This window comes from Lithobates pipiens, unplaced genomic scaffold, assembly GCF_037356315.1.
Source record: "Lithobates pipiens isolate NorthernLeopardFrog02 unplaced genomic scaffold, aLitPip1_a1.2 Scaffold_3, whole genome shotgun sequence".
Classification (NCBI taxonomy): domain Eukaryota; kingdom Metazoa; phylum Chordata; class Amphibia; order Anura; family Ranidae; genus Lithobates; species Lithobates pipiens.
This window is the reverse complement of record NW_027507790.1, coordinates 273,591,641-273,618,660: the sequence shown is the minus strand read 5'-3', so window position 1 is coordinate 273,618,660 and position 27,020 is coordinate 273,591,641. Positions and strand designations below refer to the sequence as shown.

General features: G+C 46.8%; 1 protein-coding gene across 1 annotated transcript in view; it reads right to left on the bottom strand.

Annotated features, from left to right (window-relative positions):
- The window catches only part of LOC143941157 (vomeronasal type-2 receptor 26-like), a 128,669-nt gene extending 101,873 nt beyond the window's left edge, over nt 1-26,796 (bottom strand). Inside the window, exon 1 of the mRNA XM_077463183.1 lies at nt 26,504-26,796. Coding sequence (XP_077319309.1) covers nt 26,504-26,721 — 218 coding nt within the window. The 5' untranslated portion in view covers nt 26,722-26,796. The remainder of the gene's footprint in view (nt 1-26,503) is intronic.
- Between the last annotated feature and the right edge of the window lie 224 nt (nt 26,797-27,020).

The window sequence follows — 27,020 nt, the reverse complement described above, 5'->3', positions numbered from 1 at the left end:
TAAAAAGTGTTTGGGGACCTGGGTCCTGCCCCAGGGGACATGGATCAATGCAAAAAAAAGTTTTAAAAACGGCCGTTTTTTCAGGAGCAGTGATTTTAATAATGATTAAAGTGAAACAATAAAAAGGTAATATTCCTTTAAATTTCGTAGTTGGGGGGTATCTATAGTATGCCTGTGAAGGGGCGCATGTTTCTGGTGCTTAGAACTGTCGCTGCACAAAGTGTCATTTGTGCAGGAAAAAAAGTCTTTTAAAATCACTTGCGGCTAAATTGTCGGGTCTCTGTAATACAGAGAACACTCAATGAGTATTCTCTGTATTAGCCGACAATTCATTCATTCATTGATTAAAAAAAAAAAAAAAAAAAGCGTGGGGGTTCCCCTAAATTCAAATACCAGGCCCTTCAGGTCTGACATGGATATTAAGGGGAACCCCGTGTCAAATTTAAAAAAAAATTGACGTGGGGGTCCCCCCAAATATCCATACCAGACCCTTCAGGTCTGATATGGATATTAAGGGGAACCCCGCATCAAATTTTAAAAAAAAATTGACGTGGGGGTCCCCCTAAATATCCATACCAGACCCTTTATCCGAGCACGCAACCTGGCAGGCTGCAGGAAAAGAGGGGGGGACGAGAGAGCAGCCCCCCCTCCCTCCTGAACCGTACCAGGCCGCATACCCTCAACATTGGGAGGATGCTTTGGGGGTCTGTGACCCCTCAAAGCACCTTGTCCCCATGTTGATAAGGACAAGGGCCTCATCCTCACAACCCTGGCCGTTGGTTGTGAGGGTCTGCGGGCGGGGGGCTTATCAGAATCTGTAAGCCCCCTTTAACAAGGGGACCCCCAGATCCTGCCCCCCCCCCCTGTTTGAAATGGTAAGGGGGTACAAAAGTACCCCTACCATTTCACAAAGAAAGTGTCAAAATGGTTAAATAAGACAAACACACTTTTGAAAAATTCCTTTATTAAAAATAAAAAAAATAAAAAAAAAATTCCAGCGGTGCTAATCCACTCTTGCTATCCAGCGACGGGTCTCCGGGGTCCAGCGATGGATGATCATATCCAGCGACGGGGGAATCTCTCAGTCCAGCGCTGTCCATACATCTGTCTTCTGTCTCCTCTCCGGAGACACTGCAGAGAGCCGAGCGCTGACATTTCTTATATTGGGAGGGCGGGGCCACCCGTCACCTGACCCCGCCCCTCTGACGCAGGAGAGGGAAGCCAGGGGTTCCCCAGTGACGTGTGGGTGACCCCGCCCTCTCTGATGTAACGCAGGAACACAAATAGAGCTTTCTTTTGATGGTATTTGATTGCCTCTGCGATTTTTATTTTTTGCGATATAAACATAAAAAGACCGCAAATTTTGAAGGCCATAAAATGCCAAGATGGCACAACCCCCCCCCCCAAATGACCCCATTTTGGAAAGTAGACACCCCTAAATTTAGGGGTACACTAGTGAGACTAGGTAATAAATGGCGGGTGCCCTGAAACTATAAAAAAATAACTAACCAACCAGCGTCACCTGTAACAGTTATATGGTGATCACTGGTGAAAGGGTTAACTAGGGGGCAATCAGGGGGCTTTATGGGGCGAACCTAAATACCTACCTGCCTAAATAGCGTCACCTGTGACACTAATACAGCGATCAGAAAAACGATCGCTTATTAGGCTGGGTTCACACTGGAGCGATGCGGGAACGCCACGAATGCGCGGCGGGTTCCCGCATCGCATGCCTCCCGGCGGCAGTTCACACTGCCCTATGCGAACTGCTGGGAGTGTCAGTGAAATGTTAATGACACCCCCAGATCAGTTCGCATATCGCAGTGCGATCTGCAAACTTGGATCGCATGGTGTGAACACCCATGCGATCCAATTCTGCTGCGGACCAAAAAAAGGGTCCCGTGCGAGTTTGCGGCGGGTGCGGCGGATGCGACACGAATTCAGCCATACTATCTGTATAGCTGAACTCGAATCGCACAGAGATCGGATGTGATTTGCACTGCAGTGCGGTGCGAATCACATCCGTTCTCATAAACCGCTGCAATGTGAACCCAGCCTTAGTGACACTGGCGACGGGGGGTGATCACGGGGTTAAACCTTTATTGGGGGGGTTAGGGGGGTACCTTAGAACTAAAGGGGGCTAACCCTAACTGCCCTAACAGTTATTAGTCACAAATGACACCCGCCGGGTGATCAGGGGGTTAAACCTTTATTAGGTAATAAATGGCGGGTGCCCCCACGTCAATTTTTTTTTTAAATTTGATGCGGGGTTCCCCTTAATATCCATATCAGACCTGAAGGGCCTGGTATTTGAAATTTGGGGAACCCCCACGCTTTTTTTTTTTTTTTTTTTAATCAATGAATGAATGAATTGTCGGCTAATACAGAGAACACTCATTGAGTGTTCTCTGTATTATGGAGACCCGACAATTTAGCCGCAAGTGATTTTAAAAGACTTTTTTTCCTGCACAAATGACACTTTGTGCAGCGACAGTTCTAAGCACCAGAAACATGCGCCCCTTCACAGGCATACTATAGATACCCCCCAGCTACGAAATTTAAAGGAATATTACACTTTTATTGTTTCACTTTAATCATTATTAAAATCACTGCTCCTGAAAAAACGGCCGTTTTTAAAACTTTTTTTTGCATTGATCCATGTCCCCTGGGGCAGGACCCAGGTCCCCAAACACTTTTTAGGACAGTAACCTGCATATTACCCTTTAAAATGAGCACTTTAGATTTCTCCCATAGACTTGTATAGGGTGTTCCGGCTTTTCGAATTTGCTGCGAACAGCCCAAATTGTTCACTGTTCGCTGAACAGGCGAACAGGCAATGTTCGAGTAGAACATGAGTTCGACTCGAACTCGAAGCTCATCCCTAATGACCATATTAAAATCTCCACCAATCACTGTAAAAGGGTGTGCATATTTATCTAACATGTCAAAAACAGCATTGAGAAAGCGAACTTGACCAGAATTGGGAGCATGTACATTTAGGATCGTGACAGGTTGAGACTGAAACATGCAATCCAGAATAATAAATCTGCCCTGGGGGTCCAGGTAAGAAGATTGAATTCGCAACGGGCAGGAGCGGCCAATCAGGATCGCCACGCCCGCCTTGCCAGACGGATCCGAAGCCAGAAAGGAGGTCGGAAATGTTTTGCTTGCAAATTTAAGGGAACCCCCAGGACGGAAGTGTGTCTCCTGGATCAGTATCACGTCAGCCCTGGAAGCTTTAAACTCTTTCAGAGCCAAAAACCACTTCCGAACAGAGTTTAAACCTTTCACATTTCAGGTAAAAAATTTCAACGACATAGCAAAGGAGACTGGTGAAAGAGCATAGAAAAAAGCAGAAAACAATCAGTGGATATTGAGTCCCAAGCGGGAGGGAGGAAGAAGCAAGAGGAGAAAGGGAAACAAAGGGAGAGAAAAAGAGAGAGCCTGACACTTTGGTAAACATTGGTGTGACAGTAATATTGACAATGACATACATCTAGAAAATTGCGGCTGACGGTCACCAAGAAAAACAAAGGGGACCGAGGCCTGACTAAAAAGAACTTCCCAAGAAAAACTAGTGTAATGGTGAGCGGCGTCACAAGGATATGTGAAGCACTGGAAAAAAGCTGTAGACAAAAACCAAAAAAACTAAAAGAAACAGAAAAAAGCAGCCTATGGGGAGACTGCATGGGCAGCAACAACAAAAAAGAACAAAAAAAGGGAAAAACCAAAAAAATGACATCCGAAGAGAAACCTGGAGAAAAACAACCTCCAGGAAGCCCAGGTCCGAGCCCGGGACCAAAACAGGGGTCACGAGGACCACCTAGTGTGGGGGGAGGGGAGCCCATAGGCCACCCCCCGACTTCCATAGCTGGAAAAACTAATTCAGCCAACCTTCAAAAAACGAGCTCAGCAACTGTGTAAGAAAATGCAAAAAAAAAAGATAAATAATAATACAACAGTCAAAAAGCAATATACCAGAGTTGTAAACAGTAAAAAAAGAGCAATGAACAATGAACAGTGCACCCCGTGGGCATCGGGGAATAGGTATGGGGGATCCACCATGGTATAACGGCAAAAAACTGCACCATGGAAAATCCAACAAGGCCCCATCCGAGGGGGTAGATAAGCTCAATTGTGTTCCGATGCAGTGTTCCTCAAGTCGGGGGTCTGAAGGAAGGTCTCCATTGAGGGGTGAGGTTGGATCTAGAAGGCTTTGGTCGAACTGGGGTCCAAATCCGGGCAGGAAGTGCGGACGGCCGAGGTGTAGAGGGAAACGGAGCAGGCTCTTCGTCTGTGAGAGGAGGGAGGCCAAGACTAGGCAGGAAGGCGTCGCTTTCATGTAGATCACGAAGAGAGAATTGAGTGCCTTCTCGGGTCACTGAGAGGCGGAAGGGAAAACCCCATCTGTATGGAACCTTGTGGGCTTGGAGATGAAGCATCAATGGACGCAGGTTCCGTCGTCTCACCAAGGTAATGGGCGAGAGATCATTAAATATTTGAATTTTGGCTCCTTTAAAGTCCAGCTTGGATTGATTACGAGTGGCGAGTGTAAGTGCTTCCTTACTGTCAAAGTAGTGGAACCGAACCACCACGTCCCTTGGGTTTGCACCTGCAGGGGGTTTAGGCGCCAGTGATCTATGAGCCCTGTCTAATCGCCAATCAATATCCGGAACTTGGGGGGCCACCACGTTTAACAAGCTTAGAAGGTAGGAGCGGAGATCCCTGTCCTCCACCACTTCAGGGATGCCTCTGATCCGCAGGTTCTGCCGGCGTTCACGATTCTCGAGGTCTTCTTGTTGTGTTTGGAGTTGAGAAACAGAGTGTTTAACAGCGGCGTTATCTTCCTCTAACACTTGAACATATTGGACCAGTTCATCAAATTTAGTCTCCAGGGTGTCCGTTCGGCTGCCCAATTGGTCAATCTCACCCGTCAGCTCCGTGGCAAGCTTCCCAATTTCCTGAGTTATGAAGTGAGTGATAGCTTTGAGCAGGGATTGGAGCTTAGCGTCCAGGACATCTGCCGTCAGCAAAGTAGGTGAATCTAGGCTGAGCTAGGGTGGGTGAAAGAGCGTCCGGGACGTTCAAATCTGGTTCATGGCGAATTTGAGGGTCTGATGCAGGGTCTCCCTCCAGTTGGGAGGAGGGGATGGGTTTGTGTAGATAACGGTCCATGGTGGATGAAGTTTGGCGGAGAAGTACAGAAGAATAGGACTTTCTTTGGTCTCCTATTTTCCCCATGGGGTGCACGGCTGAGCTGAGTGGGTGAGGATGCGACTCCCAGAGGTAGTAAAGCTGCAAAATGCTGAGAAGGAGTCTCAGGAAGGCGGGGGTGGGGACATGGCCCCAAAATCACATGATTGTCATAGTAGAGGGGTTCTCACATGTTCTGGCAGTCAATAGGCCTGGGCAGGTAGGCACAGGAGTGGAAGGGGGCAGGGGAGATACAGGGAGACTCGGGGGGGGGGTGGGGGCAAAACAGTCAGCCCAGGTGGATGTGGGGGGAAGCAGGGGAACGAGGGGGGGATGAAGGGGGGGTAGTTGCAGAAAGGTACCTGTTGAGGTGGCAGGAACACTGCGCTGCATACCGGTGAGCCCAGGCAGGGGCCAGGCGCAGTGGGGGAGAGCAGTTTGGAATCCTCCAGGGACCTCTGGCAGGTAGCACCGCAGATGGAGGGTGAGGATGGATGTAGCCCACCACAACAGCGGTCACCAGCACCTCCACTGGGCGAGTGGGTTGTACAGGCCTGAGGCCTAAAGATGGCGGCCGGCCTTGTGTGGAAGGGGCTCCGCAGTAGGCCTCAGCGCGTCCGGATCCTCCGGAGGTGTTTCAGGCCACCTCCGCTGGTTGGCTCTTCCCCAGATGGCCGTGGGGAGAACGTCAGCCGTGCTGTAGGATACCTGGGATGGCGCGGAGGTCCGGAGGTGAAGTAGGCCCCAAGATGGCAGCGGCGGTCTGGCGGAGAGAAGTAGGCCGCGAGCCTGGACGGGGCTCGAGCGGCCAGCGAAACTCACGAAAACCCCCCGGGATGGCGCGGGAGGGTTCCGGCACCCAGTGGGGCGAGTCTTGGATCGTTCCGATGGCGGCAGATTAGGCGGCGGCCATGTCGGAGCTTTGGCACAGCACGTCCGCTCCTGTCGACTTCCGGTCACGCCCCCCCTGAAATTCTTTGGACGAACTTGTCTAATTCTTCTCCAAATAAACGTTCCCCCTTAAACGGGAACCTAATCAAATGCTTCTTGCATGTTAGCTCAGCTGCCCAATTTTTTAGTCATAGGGCCCTTCGCATGTGTGCCAAAAGGAGAGACAAACGAGATGCTTGTTGGACAGAATCCATAATCGCATCAATCACAAAACACTGAATTTGAGGTATTTCTGCATAATTCTCCACTTCCTCACTGGGAAAGAGTCCAAGCATCTGCTTAACTTGTTCCTTGAGGAACTGACACAACCCCACTGCTGCGACTGTAGGTTGCACTACTGCACCAGTCATGGAAATGGAGGCTTTCAATAAGGTTTCCAGCTTCTTATCAGTTGGATCCTTAAATATCTGAGCATTATCCAACGGACAGGTCAGGTTTCAATTCACGCAAGAAACAGCCGCATCGACAGATGGGACCCCCCATTTCTTGGCAAAACTTTCCTCCAGAGGATAAAGCATAGAAAACCTTTTAGGAGGAGCAAACAGTTTATCGGGATGTCCCCAATCCTCATACAACAATTTATCCATTAAGGGATGAATTGGAAAGGAAAGGGCAGTCTGTGGGGCTTCCCTGACTCCCAGGGAAGAAGCAGAGGATGTAGCGACCTCAGTAGCAGGCATTCTGAATGTGGTACGCACCAATTCAGTATAATATTGCACCTGTTTTCTGAGTGCCTGGGAGGAGGGGACTCTCTCCTCTTCCTCTGATTCATCCGACTGCTCATGATCCCTGTCCCAAGATAGAGATCTCTCCTCATTGTCAGAAGTGTTATCTGAAAGAGTAATCTCAGCAGAGGGAGGGGATCTACCCCTTTTCCTGCTATCTTTCAGGGAGGCAGAAATAAAATTCATTATTCTCCCTTCAAAACCCTCCAATGTAGCCCTAAGGGAGTCCTCAGTGACATATACCGGGGCTGAAACATTAGGAGAGGCTGCAAAACCTGACAGGGGCACTGACTCATCCTGTGAGGCTGGCTCCAGTCTTGCAGGGGGGGAAGGTAACCTACAGGCATTTTTAGAACCCCTAGACCTAGGCGGTGATTTACCAGTGCCTTTGTTACCTCCCCCTGAGACCTTCTTACGAGGAGACATAGTCCTAAGCTACAAAGCAGAGGTACTAGTACAAAGTGCAATCACTGTTGTGCTCAAAGTCTCACAATAAATATATATGCTCAAACTGCACAACCTGATGCTGAGTAGGTGTCTTAGGTTTGCCTGGATCCAATCCCTTAGGATGCTCACTGCCCACAGCTCCTGTGTCTCCACTTACAGCCCCCTGGGCTTTTTAAAATTGCCGCCTGGCACCTGCGCAGTACAGCGCCGTGCCCACCAACATGCACGGCTCGCAACCACACTCCCCCCCTCCATTAGCATGGGAGTGTGCTTAGCACGTGTGCATGAGGACCACCGGACGTCCAGGGGGTAAGGGGACCACCATCGGAACTGCGCGGGAACCCCCAGACTACGTAGGACCCCTGTATTACCTTTATTGTGGCAGAGAGTGCAGTGGAAACGTGAGTCATCTGGAGGAACCAGGCTTCACTGAGCACGTGTATCTGAAAGGCATGTAAGTGTGCATCAGGCTGCTCTTACTCCCTCTAGTGGTGGAAATCAGATAAGACATACAACTACTCAAAAGAAGAAATCCATAATATATAATTTATATAGGATTAACTTCTCTTACCTGTCCTCGCCGCAGGCATTGCTGAAAACAGACAGATTCCAGCCTTCACCCGTCACGACGGGCAGAGTTGTGCCAACACTCAGGATTTTTTGGGTTCCTTCTCAGAGGAACCTCTTACCTGGACCTTGTAAAGACTCTGCCAGAAACTTTCAGGCCACTATGTATATAGTACACCAAGTCTGGTTTTCCCAGAGCCCAGTCTTCCAATAGGAGAGGACTTACAGGCAAAACCTTGTTTTTTCGGCTGACGAGGCCCAGGTACCATACCATCTTGGGAGTCAAAATATCGGACCGAGATATGGATCCGGTTATCATAGCCGTTAGGCCCCCACAGGGACCTGCACAGAGCTTTCTTCATAGCACATGTTTTACGTGACCAACCACCTTAGACACTGGCAAAAAAACTGAGGTGCCTCCCATATGGGAGGGGTTATATAGGGGAGGAATTCTCCTTGATTGGGGGTTAACCAGTGTCCAATCACCAGAGGTGCCTATATAACCCACTATGAAATGAAGCTCCTGTGTCCCCTGATGTATGATCAAGAAAAAATATTTTAACCCTTGTGTGTTGTGTTTTTTTTTTTACTTTTTTCACAGGTGAATGGGTAGGGGTACATTGTACCCCATACTCATTCACATAGGGTGGGGGGCTGGGATCAGGGGTCCCCCTTATTAAAGGGGGCTCATGGATTCCGATAAGCCCCCCGCCCGCAGACTCCGACAACCAACGGCCAGGGTTGTTGGGAAGAGGCCCTTGTCCTCATCAACATGGGGACAAGGTGCTTTGGGGTGGGGGGGCCACACGTCCCCCTTTCCCAAGGCACCCCCCATGTTGAGGACACGCGGCCTGGTACGGCTCAGGAGGGGGGGCGCTCGCTCGTCCCCACCCCCTTACCTGGCCGGCCGGGTAGCGTGCTCGGATGAGGGTCTGATATGGACCTAGGGGGGACCCCATGCCGATTTTTCAGCGTAGGGATTCTCCTTTAACTCCATACCAGGTGACGGGGGCCAGCGACCCCTCCTTCGCTGGCCCCCGCTACCTGGAGACGCGCTCAAAATGAGCGGACTTTTCTCCAGGCGGGAAAAGTCCATTCATTTCAAAAGTACTGTGGACTAGCACACACAAGGCCGGATTGTCTGCCGAAATGCGAGTCCGGCGGACAGATTGGCGTGCAAAAATACTTTCTTAGTCCACCGGACTTTTGGGTAAAAAAAGTCCGCCGGAGCCCACACACGGCGGGATTGTCCGGCGGACTTAAATCCGCCGGACTTTTCCACCGGATTGTTTGATTGTGTGTACGAGGCATAAGACAAACGCTATTCACAAACTTTTCAGCCTGCAAAGGTTCCTCATTTGAATGATTTATCGAAGGTTTAACCTGATAATCCTCCACTTCAAGGCTGGATTCACACCTATGGCATTTTTAGTGCTTTTTGCATTTAGCAGATTTGCACTACAATCCATTTAACATGGTTTCCTATGGAACACGTTCTGAAGTGCAAATCTGCAAAATGCAAAAAGCACGCCTCGCATAATACGCAAGGGCGTAACTCGCCCCTCCAAATGCCGTAAGGCATTCCAAAGTTACCAAGCCAGAAACCTTGATATTGTGCTCCTTAAGGAGACCCATTTCCCAGCTAGCTACACCCCTTCCTTTCTCCACAGCAGCTTCCCCACATTTTACCTGGCAAATGCCGACTCCAAAAAAAGGGGGGTGGCCATCTTGCTAGCAAAACTAATCTCATTCCTACACTCTAAGGCCACGTACACACGGGCGGATTGTCTGCCCAACTTAGTCCGCTGAACCGTGTTTCAGCAGACAATCCGCTCGTGTGTGGGCTTCAGCGGACTTTTTCAGCGGATTGTCTGACGAACAAAGTCTTACGGAATTTCCGTAAGACAGTCCGTCCAAACTTGGTTTCAGAGGACAATCCGCTCGTGAGTAGGCTCGTTCGACAGACTAAGTTTGGCGCATGCTCAGAAAGGATTTACACGGCGAAGTTTGCATTGCAGTGTATTGGACGTCGAATTTCTCATCCCGTCGTACGTGCCGTACACGTCATTGCGCAAGTTTTCGGCGGACTGTCTGTTTATCGTGTGTGGTCAAGTCCGTTCATTAAAATTTTGAATGGACTGTCTGTCGGATTGTCTGACGAACTTAGTTGGCCAGACAATCCGCCCGTGTGTACGCGGCCTAACATGATCAAAGACTCCGAAGGCAGAAACTTACTCATTAAAGGTCAGACCGTGGGAGTTATGTATTCCATTATCTCTTATTATGCCCCCAACCAGGGTCAATCACGCTTTTTTGCCTCCATGCTTTCCACCCTCTCCCCACACTTAGAAGGCAGAATTATCATAGGGAGTGACTCCAACATCACATTTGATCACAAGCTTGACAAAACAACCCAAGACCAAACTGAAAAGACCCCCTAAACAGAGTCTTAGAATTGCATGACTTCTCCATGACAGAGGTATGATTGATTCTTGGAGAGAATTAAACCCTACGGCCAAAGACTACATGCACTACTCTGCGCCGCACAAAACGTACGCCAGAATTGATCATATCTTCATACCAAACTCGGAAATACACACTGCGACTCACGCTGATATTCACGAAGTTCCTTGGTCTGACCACTCTCTAGTGACCCTGCGAATAACTAGCTCCCTTTCCCCTCCTGACCCACCTCAGTGGCGCCTTAGTAAAACCCTCCTTTCCAATCCAGTCCACTGCACCATGCGGGAATTCTTCAGTCTTAATGACACTGGGGATATATCCCCAAGCAATCTATGGGGAGCACATAAGGCAGTCCTGAGGGGGAAAATAATTCAACTAGCGTCCAAACTGAAACGGGAAAGGAAGATAGATGTGGAAAAACTTGAATGTGAATTTAAGTCTCATAGTAAAGCCCACAAAAACAACCCCACCTCCAAAACACTAGCCAATCTGGATTCTTCCCGGGTCGCCCTCAATTTAGCCCTAACGTCCAATGCAAACAAACATTTAGGCTGGTTAAGCGGCCGGTTTTATCTACAGGCCTGCAAAATAGGCCTACAGCTGGCAGCAAGACTCTCCCCTAAAATAAGGGTTTATTCTTTATCTAAAATCAAATCCCAGGCAGGCAATCTTACTCAGAACCCCCGTAAAATACTAGAGACCTTCCAGATCTTTTATTTGAATCTGTACTCTAATTCCACCCTGAACGATCCTGACTCCATTAACACATTTCTAGAGGCGATCGCAATTCCCAAACTTACAGACTCTCATCGTGACGTCATGGACTCCCCCTTCCAGATCGATGAAGTCCAGGACGTCATCAAGAGCCTCAAAACTGATTCAGACCCCGGTCCAGACGGCTTCTCGTCACGTTACTATAAAGCTTTCTCTGAGTTCCTCTCTCCTCGTCTGGTCCGGCTCTTTAACTCCCTCCGGGAGGGTTCCCCACTGGAGTCAGCAGCTAATCTTGCATACATTTCGGTCATTCCCAAACCGGGCAAAGATCCCAGTGAAGTAGGCAACTATAGGCCAATTTCTTTAATTAATAATGATCTAAAAATCATGACAAAAATTTTAGCTAACGGGATGGCCTTGTTTATTGGAAAATATATAAACTAAGACCAGGTGGGTTTTATCCCGGGGAGACAGGGGCCAGTCCAGATTAAGAGAGCAATTGACTTAATTTCCCTCATGCAATCTTCCTGGGACGGGAATCCCCCCAATCTGGATATATTCTCTCCATAGACCTCCAAAAGGCCTTTGACACAGTCACTTGGCCGTACCTCTTCACCACTCTCCAAAAATGGGGCTTTGGTCCAAAGTTCTTTACAACTCTCTCATCCCTTTATTCATCCCCAAAAGCTCAAGTTAAATTGCAAGGTCACCTCTCCGACCAATTCCCAATCCTCAAAGGCACCAGGCAAGGTTGCCCCCTCTCCCCCATTCTCTTTGCCATAGCAATAGAAACACTGGCCTTAGCTATTAGACAACATCCAGATATTTATGGAGTACAATGCGGTCAAAAAAACTCACAAATGTGCCCTTTTTTCAGATGACGTGTTGCTGTTCATTACCTCCCCACTCATTTCCACTCCTAATATTCTCCTACTCCTCCAAAAATTTGGTGCAGTATCAGGACTTCAGGTAAACATGTCTAAGTCTATCGCCCTTAACATATCTACCCCCAAAAACTGGTGGATAGAATTAAAGCTCGCTGCCCTTTATCCTGGATTTCCTCCTCTCTACCTTACCTAGGTATTCACCTCACCCCCAAGATCGATCTTTTATACCGTCATAACTATCCCCCCCTTATTTAAGAGGTTATCAGAAGATCTTGCGCAATGGTCGCTCTATAAACTGTCGTGGCTGGGACGTGTAAATGCAATCAAGATGACCCTGCTCCCCAAGATCTTATATCTCTTCTGGTCCCTTCCCATTACAAAATGCCTCCTTGATAAACTTCAGTCAGCAATTATACGATTTATCTGGGGGGGGGGGGGGGGCATCGCCTCTCTAAGACGGTCCTTTACAGCTCTAAGAAAAAAGGGGGCCTGGGTCTGCCTGGTGATATTTCCAAGCTGCACAACTTTGTCAATACTCGGCTATATACTCTAAAGGCCCAAAACCGGACTGGGTAGACTTAGAAAGACAAGCAACTCCTAATCATACCCTTGACTTCCTCACTTGGAGACCACAAAAAGATAGACCCCTCATCCTTTCCCCAACGTTGTCTCATGCTTTGGCCCTATGTGATACACTACACAAAAAACACTCTCTGATTTCGGCCTGGCAGCCCCTTGCACACATCTTCCACAATCCCCAATTTCCCCCAGGTCTCAATATCAAGGCTTTCCAGTGGTGGCTCGATTAGGGCCTCTACAGAATAGGACATTTATTCAACAGCAACAGCCCCTTATCTCTTGTTTAAAGACATTTTATTGAAGTTGTGAGCGAAACATAAACATTAAAGTCAATCGTTAAGGTACAGAAAAAAGCGTTACAATGCCTCGAAAGGTAGATGCAAAAGTTAACATAAGAAGATCTAGAAAGTAAACATACGTGGGTGTATGATGGTAAAAGAAAAGGTTCTCTGGGATGTATAGTTATATAGTCGTAAGTACAATAACCCACATTGATTTAAAAGGTGTTATGTGAGCAGAATAGGCACTTTGCTTGTTTGAAAAGAGCGAAGTCATATGCAATGTCTTTACAGCTTAATAGGTAAGTATGATTTTTGTCGATAATATGTTGGCATGATAATGCTATGCGAATGTAAGTTCAAAAATTGTATGAAGTGTTGTTCGCTAATATAAAGAACTAGTGCGCACTACACTTAAGGATGTTTGTTAAGGAAAAAGGAACTGGTCCAGCCAGTCATTTTTGCAGATCACAGACATATTTAGCGAGTTAGGGAATCAGTGAGTGATAATCTGGGGATGTACGTAAAAGCAACCAACTCGACCATATGCAGGTAAAAGTAGAAGGGGTGTCATTGGCCTGATGTATCAGGTTCTCCATCTCAGCTGTTTTGTTAATACGGTTGAACCATTCCAGTAACGAGGGGGGGTGTTTTGTTTTCCAGTTGGCTGGGATGCACATATTCGCTGCCATGATCATATGCATGGGTAGGGATTCCATGTAGGCTTTTTTAGAGTGAGTGGAGATATGGAAAAGCAGTTGTGCAGGGGAAAACTGCAGTGGGCGGGTGGAAAATTTTTGGGTGATTCTGTGGACTTCTTGCCAAAATGGCTGGATAATGGGGCATGACCACCAAATGTGTTCTAGAGTACCAAGACTGGCCTGACATCTCCAACATTGCGGAGAGACAGACGGATAGATATGATGCAATTTTAGAGGGGTATTGCACCATCGGGAGAGCAATTTGAATGCGTTTTCCTGAACACAGACATTTCGGGAGCCTTTATGTATGACAGAGTATACACATTCCCAATCTTTGGGATTGAGGGGCGATGGCAGGTCTCTATTCCAGGCTTTGGTAGACCAGTATTCATTACTGGGTTGTTGTGGAAATAATAGATTATACGAAAAAGAGATGAGGTGTCTTTGTGGTTCAACCAGTGTGCATGTATGTTCGAAAGAGGTTAAGGTTCGAACTCCAGCTAGGGCATAAGGCGTGGAGGTCAGAAAATGTTGTATCTGGTTGTATGTCCAGGGGGAAAACCCGCTTTTGAGCATTTTTCTCGACAAGTTTGTATAGGATAGAAGGTGCTTACGGTCATAGAAGTCCTTAGACAGGACTCTGGGGTGAGGCCACAACCCTTTGAGAAAAGAGGGGTGTAAACCAGGTGGGAAAGCTGGGTTGAGTTTCAGTGGTGTTAGTGGGCCCGTGACCGAGGATATCTGAAAGTTTTTGCAAGCGTATCGAAATGCAGTGAGTGACGTGGCGATCAACGGGTGGGAAGAGTAGCTACGAGGGACATGTGTGGGAAGTAACCATGGGGTTTGAGCTACCGGAATCTGATCTAGGGATGTTTCAAGTTGAACCCAGTCTTTAGTGTTTAGGTGAACGTTCCAATCGATTATTCTGGTGAGGTGGCATGCTAAGTAGTATTTATGGATGTCTGGCAGACCAATACCTCCCTGTGATTTTGGTGCAACAAGTCTTGCATAACTCAGTCTGGGTCTTTTGGAACCCCAGAAAAAAGTCGAGCAGAGTTTTCGAAAGGAAGCAAAGAATGTTTGGGGAAGTAAGAAAGGTATAGTTTGGAGGAGATATAAAATTTGTGGTAAAATATTCATTTTTATGATAGCTGCTCTGCCAAACCAGGAGAATAAGCCTTTTGACCACCTCTGAAGGTCAGCGGATATTGTGCGTAATAACTGTAGGAAGTTTAGAGTGTATAAGTTAGCTAGGGATCTTGGGAGTTGGATTCCTAAGTAGGGTATACTAGTGGGACTCCATTTAAAGGGGAAATTCGCTTGGCAATGGGAGCATAGTTTGTCAGTCAGCGAAATATTTAGTGCAAGGGATTTTTTAAAGTTAATTTGTAGATTAGATATGACATGAAATTGGTCAAAGAGTTTGAGTAAGTTAGGGATAGATGTTAGGGGCTCTGTCAAGAATAAAAGGATGTCGTCCGCAAATGCAGCTGTTTTAAACGTTCTCTTCCCTATATCCACACCTTTAATGTCTGGGTTTTCTCTAATTTGTCTTAATAATGGTTCAAGAGTAAGGATAAAAATTATCGGGGATAGCGGGCACCCTTGACGTGTGCCATTGGAGATAGAGAAGGCATTCGACAGGTGGCCGTTGACTTTCACTCTCGCCGTTGGTCCTGAGTATAGCATATGGATATAATTGAGCATTCTATTTGGCAATCCAATAGCTTTTAAAGTCGCTGACATATAATCCCAGGCCACCCTGTCGAATGCCTTCTCCGCGTCCAAGGAAAGGAAGAGTCCATTTTGTTTTTGGGAAGAGAGCCAGTGGTGGATGTTGAGTGCTTTGAGAGTTTTGTCCCTCGCCTCCCTGCCAGGTATGAAGCCCACCTGATCAGGGTGCACAAGGTCAGGGAGTAGGGGCAAAAGTCTGTTAGATAAGATTTTAGCGTACCATTTAAGGTCAACATTTAGGAGCGAAATAGGCCTATAGTTGGTAACCTGTGTGGCATCTTTGTTTGGCTTTGGGATTACGGCTATATGCGCAGATAGCATATCTCGCGGGGCAGAGCATGGGGATGCACATGTGTTAAAGGAGGATAGGAAATGGGGTAGTAAAATTTGTTCATACGTTCTATAATATCCAACGGGCAGGCCATCAGGGCCTGGACTTTTACCTGCGTGCATGGCTTTAAGAGCAATTCGAGCTTCTTCTGAGGTCAGTGGGGTATCGAGCATTTGGAATGTGGAAGTGGAGATAGGGGTTGGGCTATATTTATTTAGAAATTCGGATATAATTTGTTCCCGCCGCTGGGTAGGGTTCGTCGGAGTTACGGATGATGAGGTTAAGTTATATAAATTTGAATAGTATTGTACAAATTGGGTTGCGATATCGGGTGTTGCTGATAACTTTTTGCCTGCTGGGTCAGTGATACTGTGAATAGTTATTGATGCTTTCTTGGATTGGAGGGCTTTTGCTAGTATTCTTCCAGATTTGTTACCATATTCATAAAACGTTTTCTGAGAGAGTATGTATTTGCGTCTGGTCTGTTTTCCCAGCAATTCTAACATTTCTTTCCTTGATTGGGTAAGGGTGGCAAGCAGTGTAGTGGTGCTCTTTAGACTATGTGCACGTTCTAGACGTCTAATTTTAGTGGCCAAGTCATTGAAGTGTTTTTTATACTCTTTTCTCTTTTTTGCTGCCGCTGCTATGAGGGTTCCCCGTACTACACATTTGTGTGCATCCCAGTTAATGAGGGGGGAGGTATCCGTGGCTTTGTTATCCAAGAAGTAATGTTTTAATGTTTGCTCCACTTCTGAAGCTACAATCGGGTCAGTTAACAAGGATTGATCTAGTTTCCAGGAGTGAGTGCACGGATTGGATGATGGGATAGAGAGTGTGATTGAAACCGGGTTGTGGTCAGAAAGAAACATAGGGTTGATGGATGCGTGTGTGAGATAAGGTAGAGCTTCCTGGGAGATAAAGAGGAAATCAATTCTGGAATATTTTCCATGGGGTGCTGAGTAGAAAGTAAAGTCATTTGTGTCTGGGTAGAGGGTTCGCCAAGCATCATGCAAAAGCAGGGTCTGCATCTGAGTTTTTATCGATCGTAGGGCAGCATAGGTAAGGGAGGAGTGTCCATTAGAGGTATCGAGTATGGGGTTCAAAGGAACATTGAAGTCCCCTCCTAGAATGAGTGTACCTTCCTGAAACGTGATCAGCTTGGATATAGTTTCCTTGAAGAACGGTACCTGGAGTGTGTTAGGCGCATATATGTTTGCAAGGGTGAATGGTTTGTTTTGGAGAGTTCCTTTGAGGAATAGAAACCTGCCATCGTCATCAGATAAAGTGTCAGTGATCTGGAGGGGGCAGTGTCGGGCTAGTAAGATAGAAACACCTTTCGTTTTCGCTAATGTGGTGGTGGAATGGTATGCCGTGGGGTAATATTTGCAGTGGAGTTTCGGTATGTTATTTGAACGGAAATGTGTCTCTTGTAAGAATAGTATGTCTGTTCTACTTTTTTGCATGGCTAACAAGAGTTGTGAGCGTTTTTCCGGGATATTTAAACCCTTAGCGTTCAGGGATATGATTTTGAGATGGTCAAGATTGGTTGCACCCCCGGTGGTGGTCATGTTGTGGAGGTTAGAATGTAAATGTAGATACGTCTGGGGATAAGGGAGAAATAAAAAAAAAAAAAAAAAAGGGGGATGTAAACGGTAATCTGGCAGCAGGTAAGAGCCTGCTCGCCTGTGTCTGTAATAAGGGAGTGGAAGCCGGAGTAAGGTAGAAGCTTGTAGTGTATGCCCTGTGCAAGATCACAGGACAGTCCTACAAGCCACTGGTTAGGAGGTGATTGTCGAAAGACAAAGATTCGAAGTGTGATAACCCTCACACCAACAGCTCCGAATTTTAAATGTAGAGAGTTTGCTGATGGTTTACCAATGGTTCACTATTTTGCAACTCGCATTCAATAGATCGTGGGCAGAAGTGTTTATATTTGATTGTTGGGGGAGGGGCCTATCTTTAGTAAGGATAGTGTACGTGGTTCCCCTGCATAAAATGATTAAGGACGAAAAGATCTTATAGGGTAATCACGTTCAGATAACAGTGGTGCAACATAGATGACCATAAACATTACTTTAAAAATCATGAATAGAAAAGACAGACCTGTGAGCTATATCAATAACAGAAAAACATTTTATGTTGAAAGATAACCGAGGGCGAGAGGAGGACGGGACTGCCCCTTCGAGTAAGCCGGGACGGCTCATGTTGAATAGAAAGGGTCTCTCCAGTAAGTACTGGTGAGAGGGCCAATCATCTAATTGGTGTTGTTACCTAGGCTAGGCCATAGGTTGGGGTATGGCATTGTCAGATCGATGTGAGAGATCACATCCCCTCGCCCTTAGCATAAAGAAAAAAAAAACAAAAACTAAGTTCGGCAGGTCTGGTGTGTTGAACATTCTAACATTAATGTAACAACTCATTAACAAGGTTAACACAATAAAATGAATAAGCGAACTAGTGGTAGGGAGAGCACGTAATCCATAGTAGGTATATAGAAGTCGGGCTGTGAGACACAGTTCAGCTTCTTGAACGCGCGGTACAATAACTCGTGAGTCAATGAGAAAAGATATGGAATCAGCAGATGGGGGAGGCATTGCCCCAGTGTTCACTCTGGAATAGGGAGGCTCAGGCTAGAAGAGGGGTAGGTTAGGGAAAAGTTAATAGACATAGAGTTAGTAGGTTGTGGAACATACCTGGAACACTATAACACTGGACGAAGGAAATTGCCGAGCGGAATGAAAATGTGGGTTTAGTGAGCCTCATCTGCTGGTATGTGCTGAGTCCGTCCGCTTTGTCGATGGGGAGTTCCAGAACAGTGTAGACAGTGTAAGGGTAGCTTAAACTTGTGGTCAACCAATATACGTGATGGTTGTCGGACAAAGTTCAGAGGAAGGCACCAGGAATAAGACAGGGTAAGTGGTGTGGGGAAAGGGGAGAGGGAAGGATAACTGTGGAGTAGACAGATTGTCAGTTACGAGAAGGATCAGGCCGGCAGTTTCAGCAGAGCTACTTCTTCAACGTGATGTTGGCGCAGCAGTGGGGCTGCGCAGATGACGGAGGTCGTAGGATCCCGGAGAGATTCGTCGGGTCGATGGGGAGCGTCGTCTCCGGTAAGGTGAGGGCTGAGTGTCCATCTGGTCGGCAGGTCTGTGGTCAGAGCGGGACGAAGATCCATTGAATTCTGCGTACCAATCGGGGAGTGACACCAAGGGTATGTCTAGTGTGCGGCAAAAAGCTTTCAGCTCCTCAGGAACTCTCAGGGTGGCCGATCGTCCTTGATGGGTGGCTGAAAGTCCGAATGGGAATCGCCAGTGGTAGAGGATACTGTTATTTTTTAACACCTCTAAGAGGGGGCGCAAGTCTCTCCTATTAAGAAGCGTAATGGCTGAGAGGTCCTGGTAAATAGAGATATGTTGACCTTCATATTGTAGAGTTTGCTTAAGTCTGGCTTGCTTCAAAATCATTTCTTTGATTGAAAGTCACATAGACAGCAAACTACGTCTCTGGGTGGGTCTGTGTCACGGCCGCGGGGTCTAAGAGCACGATGGATGCGCTCCATCGCTATGGATGTGTGACTGGGTTGGTCAAGGAGCTCGTTGAAGAGGGCAGTAATCACTGGGGTGAGGTGATCGTTGTCCACACTTTCGGGGAGACCTCTCACCCTAAGATTGTGTCTTCGTCCCCTGTTGTCCAGGTCCTCGACGTGTCTCTGGACGTCCCGCAATTGGGCGGTATGGGTGTCTATGGAGCGGTGCATCGTGGAGATTGCCGCTTGATGGATGGCGGTAGTTTTCTCTACTTCCTGTACTCTTCCCGCTATGGCCTGTATCTCATGTTTAAGATCCGTGATGGCTGCAAAAAGCGTGTCTTTAATATCGGCCGCTACTGTGCGTAGGTCTAGCAGGCTTGGAGATTGCAAAGAATCCAGCTGGGCTGTAGTAGTTGAGGGAGGTGAAGGGTTGGGGGTCAGTAGTATCCCATCTCGTGAGGGAGCTGAGGCGCTCGTCGCCATGTTTGTTCTCTGTGCTCTGAACAATTCAGCGATATTCCGCGTTCCTCGGCCGGTAGTCTCCCTCGGGGATCTCGATCTGGAGGTAGAAGAGCCCCTGGATGCAGTACCCATCATCCGAGGTGATAGTGAAGGAGTAGTTTGCTCTCTCAGGGCTAGTTGTAGGCTGTGGTGTGAAGGAGCTCAGGAGTTATGCTGCCATCTTCACTCGAGGCAAGCCACGCCCCCCGTCCCTTATCTCTTAAACACTGCATCTCCAAATTGGACATGTCACCCTCAGAGACTTTCCGCTACAACCAACTTTCACATTATTTGCAGGGGATTTGGAAGAGCCATGACACCCCTCTGTCGGTAATTCCATATGAGCTCTGGTGCTCCTCAGCCACGGGGGTCAGGGGGGGAATCTCCCTTATCTATTCTGCGTTGGCTGATCCCCAGGAAAAAGCGAACTACATGGTGAAGTGGGAATAAGACCTCCAATTCGAATGGGGCCTGGATACCCGGCATTTAAATTTTGCTCGCTCCTACAGGGGTATTCTTAATAACTCCCTTGTGGAAGCAGATGTTAAAGTCATTTCCCGATGGTACCTGGTCCCCACCCGGCTCACCAAGTTCTTTCCCCAATCCTCTCTGCTCTGTTTCAGGGGGTGCGGCCTGGTGGGCTCTCTTATTCACACACTTTGGGAATGCCCCAAAATCAGGGGGTACTGGAACAAAATCTTCAGTCTCATTCGTAAATCCACAGGGCACGCAATTAAACAGGAACCCACCACAGCCCTTCTCAACTTGCGCATCCCCAATGTTCCCAAACAGACACTCTCTCTAATCCACTTTATTCTACTGGGAGCCAAGATTACGCTGGCACATTTGTGGAAATCTCCTTCGGTTTCCTTTTACCAGGCTAAAAAAAAAAATATCCTGGATAATGGCGCAGGAAAAAATGGCCAGTGCGATCCTGGATTCCTCTGAGAAATTCAGACTCATTTGGGAGCCCTGGGCTACATATATTGGAATATCCCTATTGCCCTCAAATTTTACCAGGGCTTTCCCCGCCAATTCCCTCCAGAGCCAGGTACTTCTGCGAGGGTTCCTACCCTTCCCTTCCCCTGCATATTATAGTTTTTTTGTGTTTTTTTTATCATCACCTATTCCTTGCTCTCCTCTTTCCCTCTCTCTTTCCTTTCCTCCTCCTCTCTCCCACTTGCTTTCTTATTGCTATTTGCCTCTGCGCTGGGTCGCCTTGACCCACCACATGTACTGGAGTGAGCTGTGTGACGGTTGGTCATTCCAACCGTCAGGTTTTTTTTTTCTTTAGTTTATTTTTCGATATTGGGCTGGGGGGTCTGTCCTCCTCCTGCCCAGCTCATAGTAACTTGCCTAAGCCAAACCTACTCAGTTAACTGCAATTTCTCCTAGCGGTTCTTACCTTTTATGGATTTGTGTTTAAGGACAGCGAGCTCTCCTTGGTTACCCTCGGAGGGCCCTCGGGAACTCCTCGGTTGGCCCCCGTACAGCAAGATCCCTATGGGGTGCAGGGTTCTGACCTTGGATTGATCCTGGTGGGTCCGGAAACAGGGCCCTACACATTTAAGTGACCACTTCCTCCATCCAAGATCTGATTCCAGAGTTTGCTTATTCCTTCCAAAGGACCACCAGTTACCCGGAGGTCTACTCTCATACCCAAAACCTTTTTTTTTGCTTTTTTCCTCCTTTCTCCTTATATTTTTTGTCTGCCTCAATGCCTAGTGTCTTTGACATATGTTTTGTACCAACTTTGCTCTTAGAAATCTTCATAATTGTCAGATGGATGTCTTGTTTTAAGATTCAATAAACTCTTTTTGAAACTTAAAAAAAAAAAAATGCAAAAAGCACTAAAAATGCCATAGGTGTGAATCGAGCCTAAAAGCCGAAGTCCAGGTATGAATAATTTTTCCATAGGTACGTTGTTGCAGCTTGCACCAATGCAAGTACCTGTAGGATTCCTGCGGACGTAGGAAATTACTGTAGTAAGGACCACTACTACAGTGGCCGCCACTTGCTTCCATTTCAAATCGCAAACTGCATTGTAAACACAGGGAGTCACCAGGGCCGGATTAAGAGCATCATGTGATTGGTGCTGAGGATTTTGATGGGCCTTTTACTGGGCACCCTTCTGCAAGAGCCTGTGCTGGCATGCGCCCAAACTTAAACGTGTGCAGCCGCACAGGCATAACACTAGAGAAGCCTGGCATTTGATTTGCCAAGTTTCTGTAAGGGCCGTGCATTGGCGTGCACTCTAAACTGAAAGAGTGCAGCTTGCACAGGCCTAACACTATGGAAGCCCCAGACTTCTGTAAGAGCCCTGCGTTGGCGTGCCCTAGGCTTCTGTTAGGACTGCTCATGCAGTGCCCATTATCAATCCCGCCACCCTGCCCCGGCGGTGCATGTGGAATGCAGGGCCTATCAGGGGAGATATCTTCCCTTTGACCCATTGCTTTCCATGTCCTTTTTGGGTGGCTGGGCCTATATTAAGGTAGGGGCCTAGAGCTGCAGCTCCAATAGCCCCTACGTTAATCCAGCCCTGCTCTCACCCCCACCTAAGAATAGCAGTGAGTACTCAATAAAAATATTAGTGCAGCACAACATGAATATAAGAGCCAGTTCACACCAGACGCAGTTCCGTTCAGTTCCGTATGCTTTTTTTCTGCACTAAAAATGCATGCACAGTTTTTTCCATGTATTCCAATGGCTCTAGTTCACACCATGCAGTTGGTTTCTGGTCAGTTTCCGGTCAGTTTCTGGTGCAGAAACTGACCGGAAACTGACTGAAACTGACTGTATTGATACAGAAAAAATGGAACTGCACAGAACTGCATGTAACTGCATCTGGTGTGAACTGGCCCTAAATTGATATAAAGTGCATGTGCAACAAAATCTCATATCACATCAATATTGAAACATATATAGAATAATATCATCTGTGCAAATTGTCCATTTGGCTTAAATAAATCATACTGAATAGTCCATAAATAATGTTCTTCAACCTTCGTGCTGAAAAAAGTGGTTTAAACCCAATCCCCAAATGACAAATTTCCCTTAAGGCATAGCATTTCTACTCTTCTACTCCACATCCTATTAAAGGCATATCACTATTCTACAATCTTCTCCACGAAAAACATATTTTCCACAAAATTTCAGCCCTCAGGAGGTGGGAGTCGGACCTGTACACCACTTTCTCCGATGAACAATGGACTCAGGCTTTTAAATCTATCCACAATACATCACATTGTGTAAACCATTGGGAAATGACACTTAAAATTATCAATAGATGGCACTATACGCCATACAGGCTTGCCACCTTTTTTCCACCCACATCACCACTTTGTTGGAGAAAGTGTGGCCAGACAGGTAATTTACTACACATGTTGTGGGGCTGCCCGAGTTTAACCAGTTTGTGGAATACATTTTTTTTACCTCATCTCCTCTCTCAAAGGAATACTAACACCCCCAAATCCTGCATTAGCAATACTACATATAGGTATAGAGTAATTCCCCCCAGGAGACAGACCAGTAGTTACTCACATATTATTAGCAACAAGAAATCTTATTCTCCGCAACTGGAAAGACACATCGGCCATTAGCATATCTGATGTAGTTATACTAGTTAATAGAAATCATACCTTTGAGCGTCTACTAGCAATCAACAACCTAAAATGCCACAAAATTGATAATAACTGGAAAATATGGTGCGACCATTACAAAGCTTTTTAACGTTATGCTTTCAGAACTGTCTCACTCCCACGTATTACTATTTGTAATGACCCAATATTACTGATAAGATTACCACTCACTACTATCCTGGTGTATTGTGTGTAACTAGTACCTGATTTATCGTTATCTTTTCTTTTGAAACTTTTTCTTTTCTGTATTTTGATCAAATGTTTGTTTGAACATGTGAAAACCTAATAAAAATTATCGAATGAAAAAAAAAAGTGGTTTAAGTAGACCAACTATACATAAAGTGTCCATGCAGTCCCGAACCAGTGTTTACTGATCGCTCACCTTATGCTAGGGCTCCTGCATTACCAGTGAGTCATAGGAAGCTGCTCCCTGTTAGGGATTTAATGTGATCTGTTTTCTTTACTCAACTTCACACAACACAGGTGGCGATACAGGATAGTGATATATGCAAATAGAACATAAGACATCTAGTGCTCTCTGTCTTAAATGCTTTATTCCAATAAATAGTATACAGATATGCACCTACTGATGAAATTCACACCAAGGACGCAACGCGTATGGGGGCGGATTGGAGCCTGATCTTTGACATCATCCCGCGGCCATCCTGAGTTATACAACGCAAGCTGATGTGATTATACAGTACAAGTCTTTACAGCTAGCATGGCTAAGTGCCACCTATGTGAGTGCACTACATATCTGTATACTTTTTATTGGAATAAAGTTTTTAAGACAGAGGGCACTAGATGTCTTATGTTCTATTTGCATATATCACTATCCTGTATCTCTGCACCTGTGATGCGTGTAGTTGAGTAAAGAAAATGGAATACAGATCTGATTACCGTATATACTCGAGTATAAGCCGAGATTTTCAGCCTCTTTTTTGAGGCTGAAAGTGCCCCCTCGGCTTATACTCGAGTCACCGCTGTCTGACTGCTCGATCAGCGTATCGAGCAGACAGACAGCGGACATTCTAAAATTCAAAAGCCGCGCCTCCGCCTCCGCCTTCGCCTGTGATAGGCGGAACACTGAATTTCCCAGCAGTCAGTGTTCCGCCTATCACGGACATCCGCTCATCCTCGTACTACCGACAAGGATGAAAGGATGTCCGTGATAGGCGGAACACAGGCTGCTGGGAAATTCAGTGTTCCGCCTATCACAGGCGAAGGCGGAGGCGCGGCTTTTGAATTTTAGAATGGCCGCCGAGAAGAGCGGCGATCCTGGAAGGACGGAGGAGGCTCGGGACGGCGGCTCGGGACGGCGGCTCGGGACGGAGGCTCGGGACACAGGCTCGGGACACAGGTAGGCTGGACACACACACAAGGCTGCACGGACACACACACACAGGGATGGATGGATGGATGGACACACACACACAGGGATGGATGGATGGATGGACACACAGGGATGGATGGACACACACAGGGATGGATGGATGGACGGACACACACACAGGGATGGATGGATGGACGGACACACACACAGGGATGGACGGACACACACACAGGGATGGACGGACACACAGGGATGGACAGCCATGTCTCACCCTCGGCTTATACACGAGTCAATAATTTTTCCAGTTTTTTTGGGGGTAAATTGGGGGCCTCGGCTTATATTCGGGTCGGCCTATACTCGAGTATATACGGTATTTCCCTAACCGGGAACAGCTTGCTATGACTCGCTGGTAAAACGGGTTTTAGCATGAGGTGAGCGGCCAGTGAGCACTGGAGGATTGCACACGGTGTGATTAATTATTGGTTTGTACAATAATATTAATAGCCCAATTGGTAATAGTTGTTTGGTTTTTAAGTAGCAGCATTTATTAATATTATTAATATTTTTTATTAGAAAGGATACAGTCTTTAGCGCGGTGTATTAATTGAATTTATTTAATTTGTTTTAGAAGTATGTATAAAGAATAGTGACAGAACAATTTGAACTAAAGTGTGAGTGCACGTAAAACTTTCCACAACCCCCACAATTTTATCCTTGAACCCTCTAGATCTTTTTTTTTCCTTGCAAACATAAAAAAATCTTAATTTTTAGTTATAAAATGATCTCAAAGCCCCCCGGAACATAATATATTTTCTGAAAGCAGAGGCCTAGCAGAACACAAATCTATGTATTCTGAAAGAGGAGAGTCTCGCTGCCAGAATACAATGTTTCAATGGGGAGGATTTAAAGTGATCTCTTTTACAACAACAAAAAGTAAACAATCGCTCCGTCCACACAAACAGCGGATGGAGGAATCCCCACACTTTTCAGCTTTAAAGAAAAGACTCTTCCAGCAAATTCTCCAACACCCTGACACTGTTATAGATTGTTACAAGTTTTGTCACCGTCACCCATCCCCTGTCAACATTCCCCACCCCTTGTCACTGTCACCTTCCACCTGTCACTGTCACCCATCCCTGGTCCCCGTCATCCACTCTCTGTCACCGTCACCCACTCTTTGTCACCATCACCCATCCCCAGTCACCATAACTCATCCCTGTCACCGTCACCCACTCTCTGTCACCATCACCCAGCCCCGGTCACCGTCACCCACTCTGTCACTGTCACCCACCCCGGTCACCATCACCTACTCTCTGTTACTGTCACCCATCCCTGTCACCGTCACTCACTCTTTGTCACCGTCACCCACCCCGGTCACTGTCACCCATTCTCTGTTACTGTCACCCACCCCCAGTCACCATCACCCATCTCTGTCACCGCCACCCACTCTCTGTCACCGTCACCCATCCCCGGTCACCCTCACACACTCTCTGTCACATCACCCACCCCCGGTTACTGTCACACACTCTCTGTTACAGTCACCCACCCCCGGTCACCGTCACCCACTCTCTGTTACTGTCACCCACCCCCCCCTCACCGTCACCCATCCCTGTCACCGTCACTCACTCTCTGTCACCGTCACCCACCCCCATTCACCCTCACACACTCTCTGTCACCGTCACCCACCCCCAGTCACCGTCACCCACTCTCTATCACCATCACCCACCCTGTGGTCACCCACCCCTTTCACTGTCACCTACCCCCTGTCACTTTCTGGACAGCTTGGTTTGCATGTAAATGAGAAGACATTCTATATACATTTATATAATATTTCCATCACATGCATTTCTTCCAATCATTTTGTAAAGTCCTCTTTGTTGTTCTTTGTCACACTGATCAAATTTTTCTCTTCCTAGCAAGTAAGTTACATACCTGTATATCTTTTTTTCAGGTGATAATAGATCTACTTTTGACCTCACAGTGAGCACTCCTCCAATGATCAAATCTCCATCCTGAAAATATTGGAACTCATCAGATACATCAGTAAAATGAAGGGTACAGGCCGGACTCTGCATTCCTCCTGATCTCCAGAGTGTCATACATTGCAGGATCACACAGAACTGGAAGATGTAGGTATATGATATGACCATAGCTCTGATCACTGGGTTCTTCTTTAATTAAAGCCTATAATTCTCCATTGTGACACAGACCTCTGCAGCATGGGTATCACAATGGCAATACAATGAGATGGCTTCTCTCCCCTCCTTTTATACAGTTCAGTACCATACATCTCTCTTTGTTCTCATTATACTGATATCGTCTTCTATATACTTTTAGTTGTTTGTGCAGGTATTTTATTTGTGAGTGGTTCAGTTTAATCCTCTAATATTCATATTATTTTAACAACTCTAAACCAAGACACAGAATTTCTTTATAATAAACTCTATTC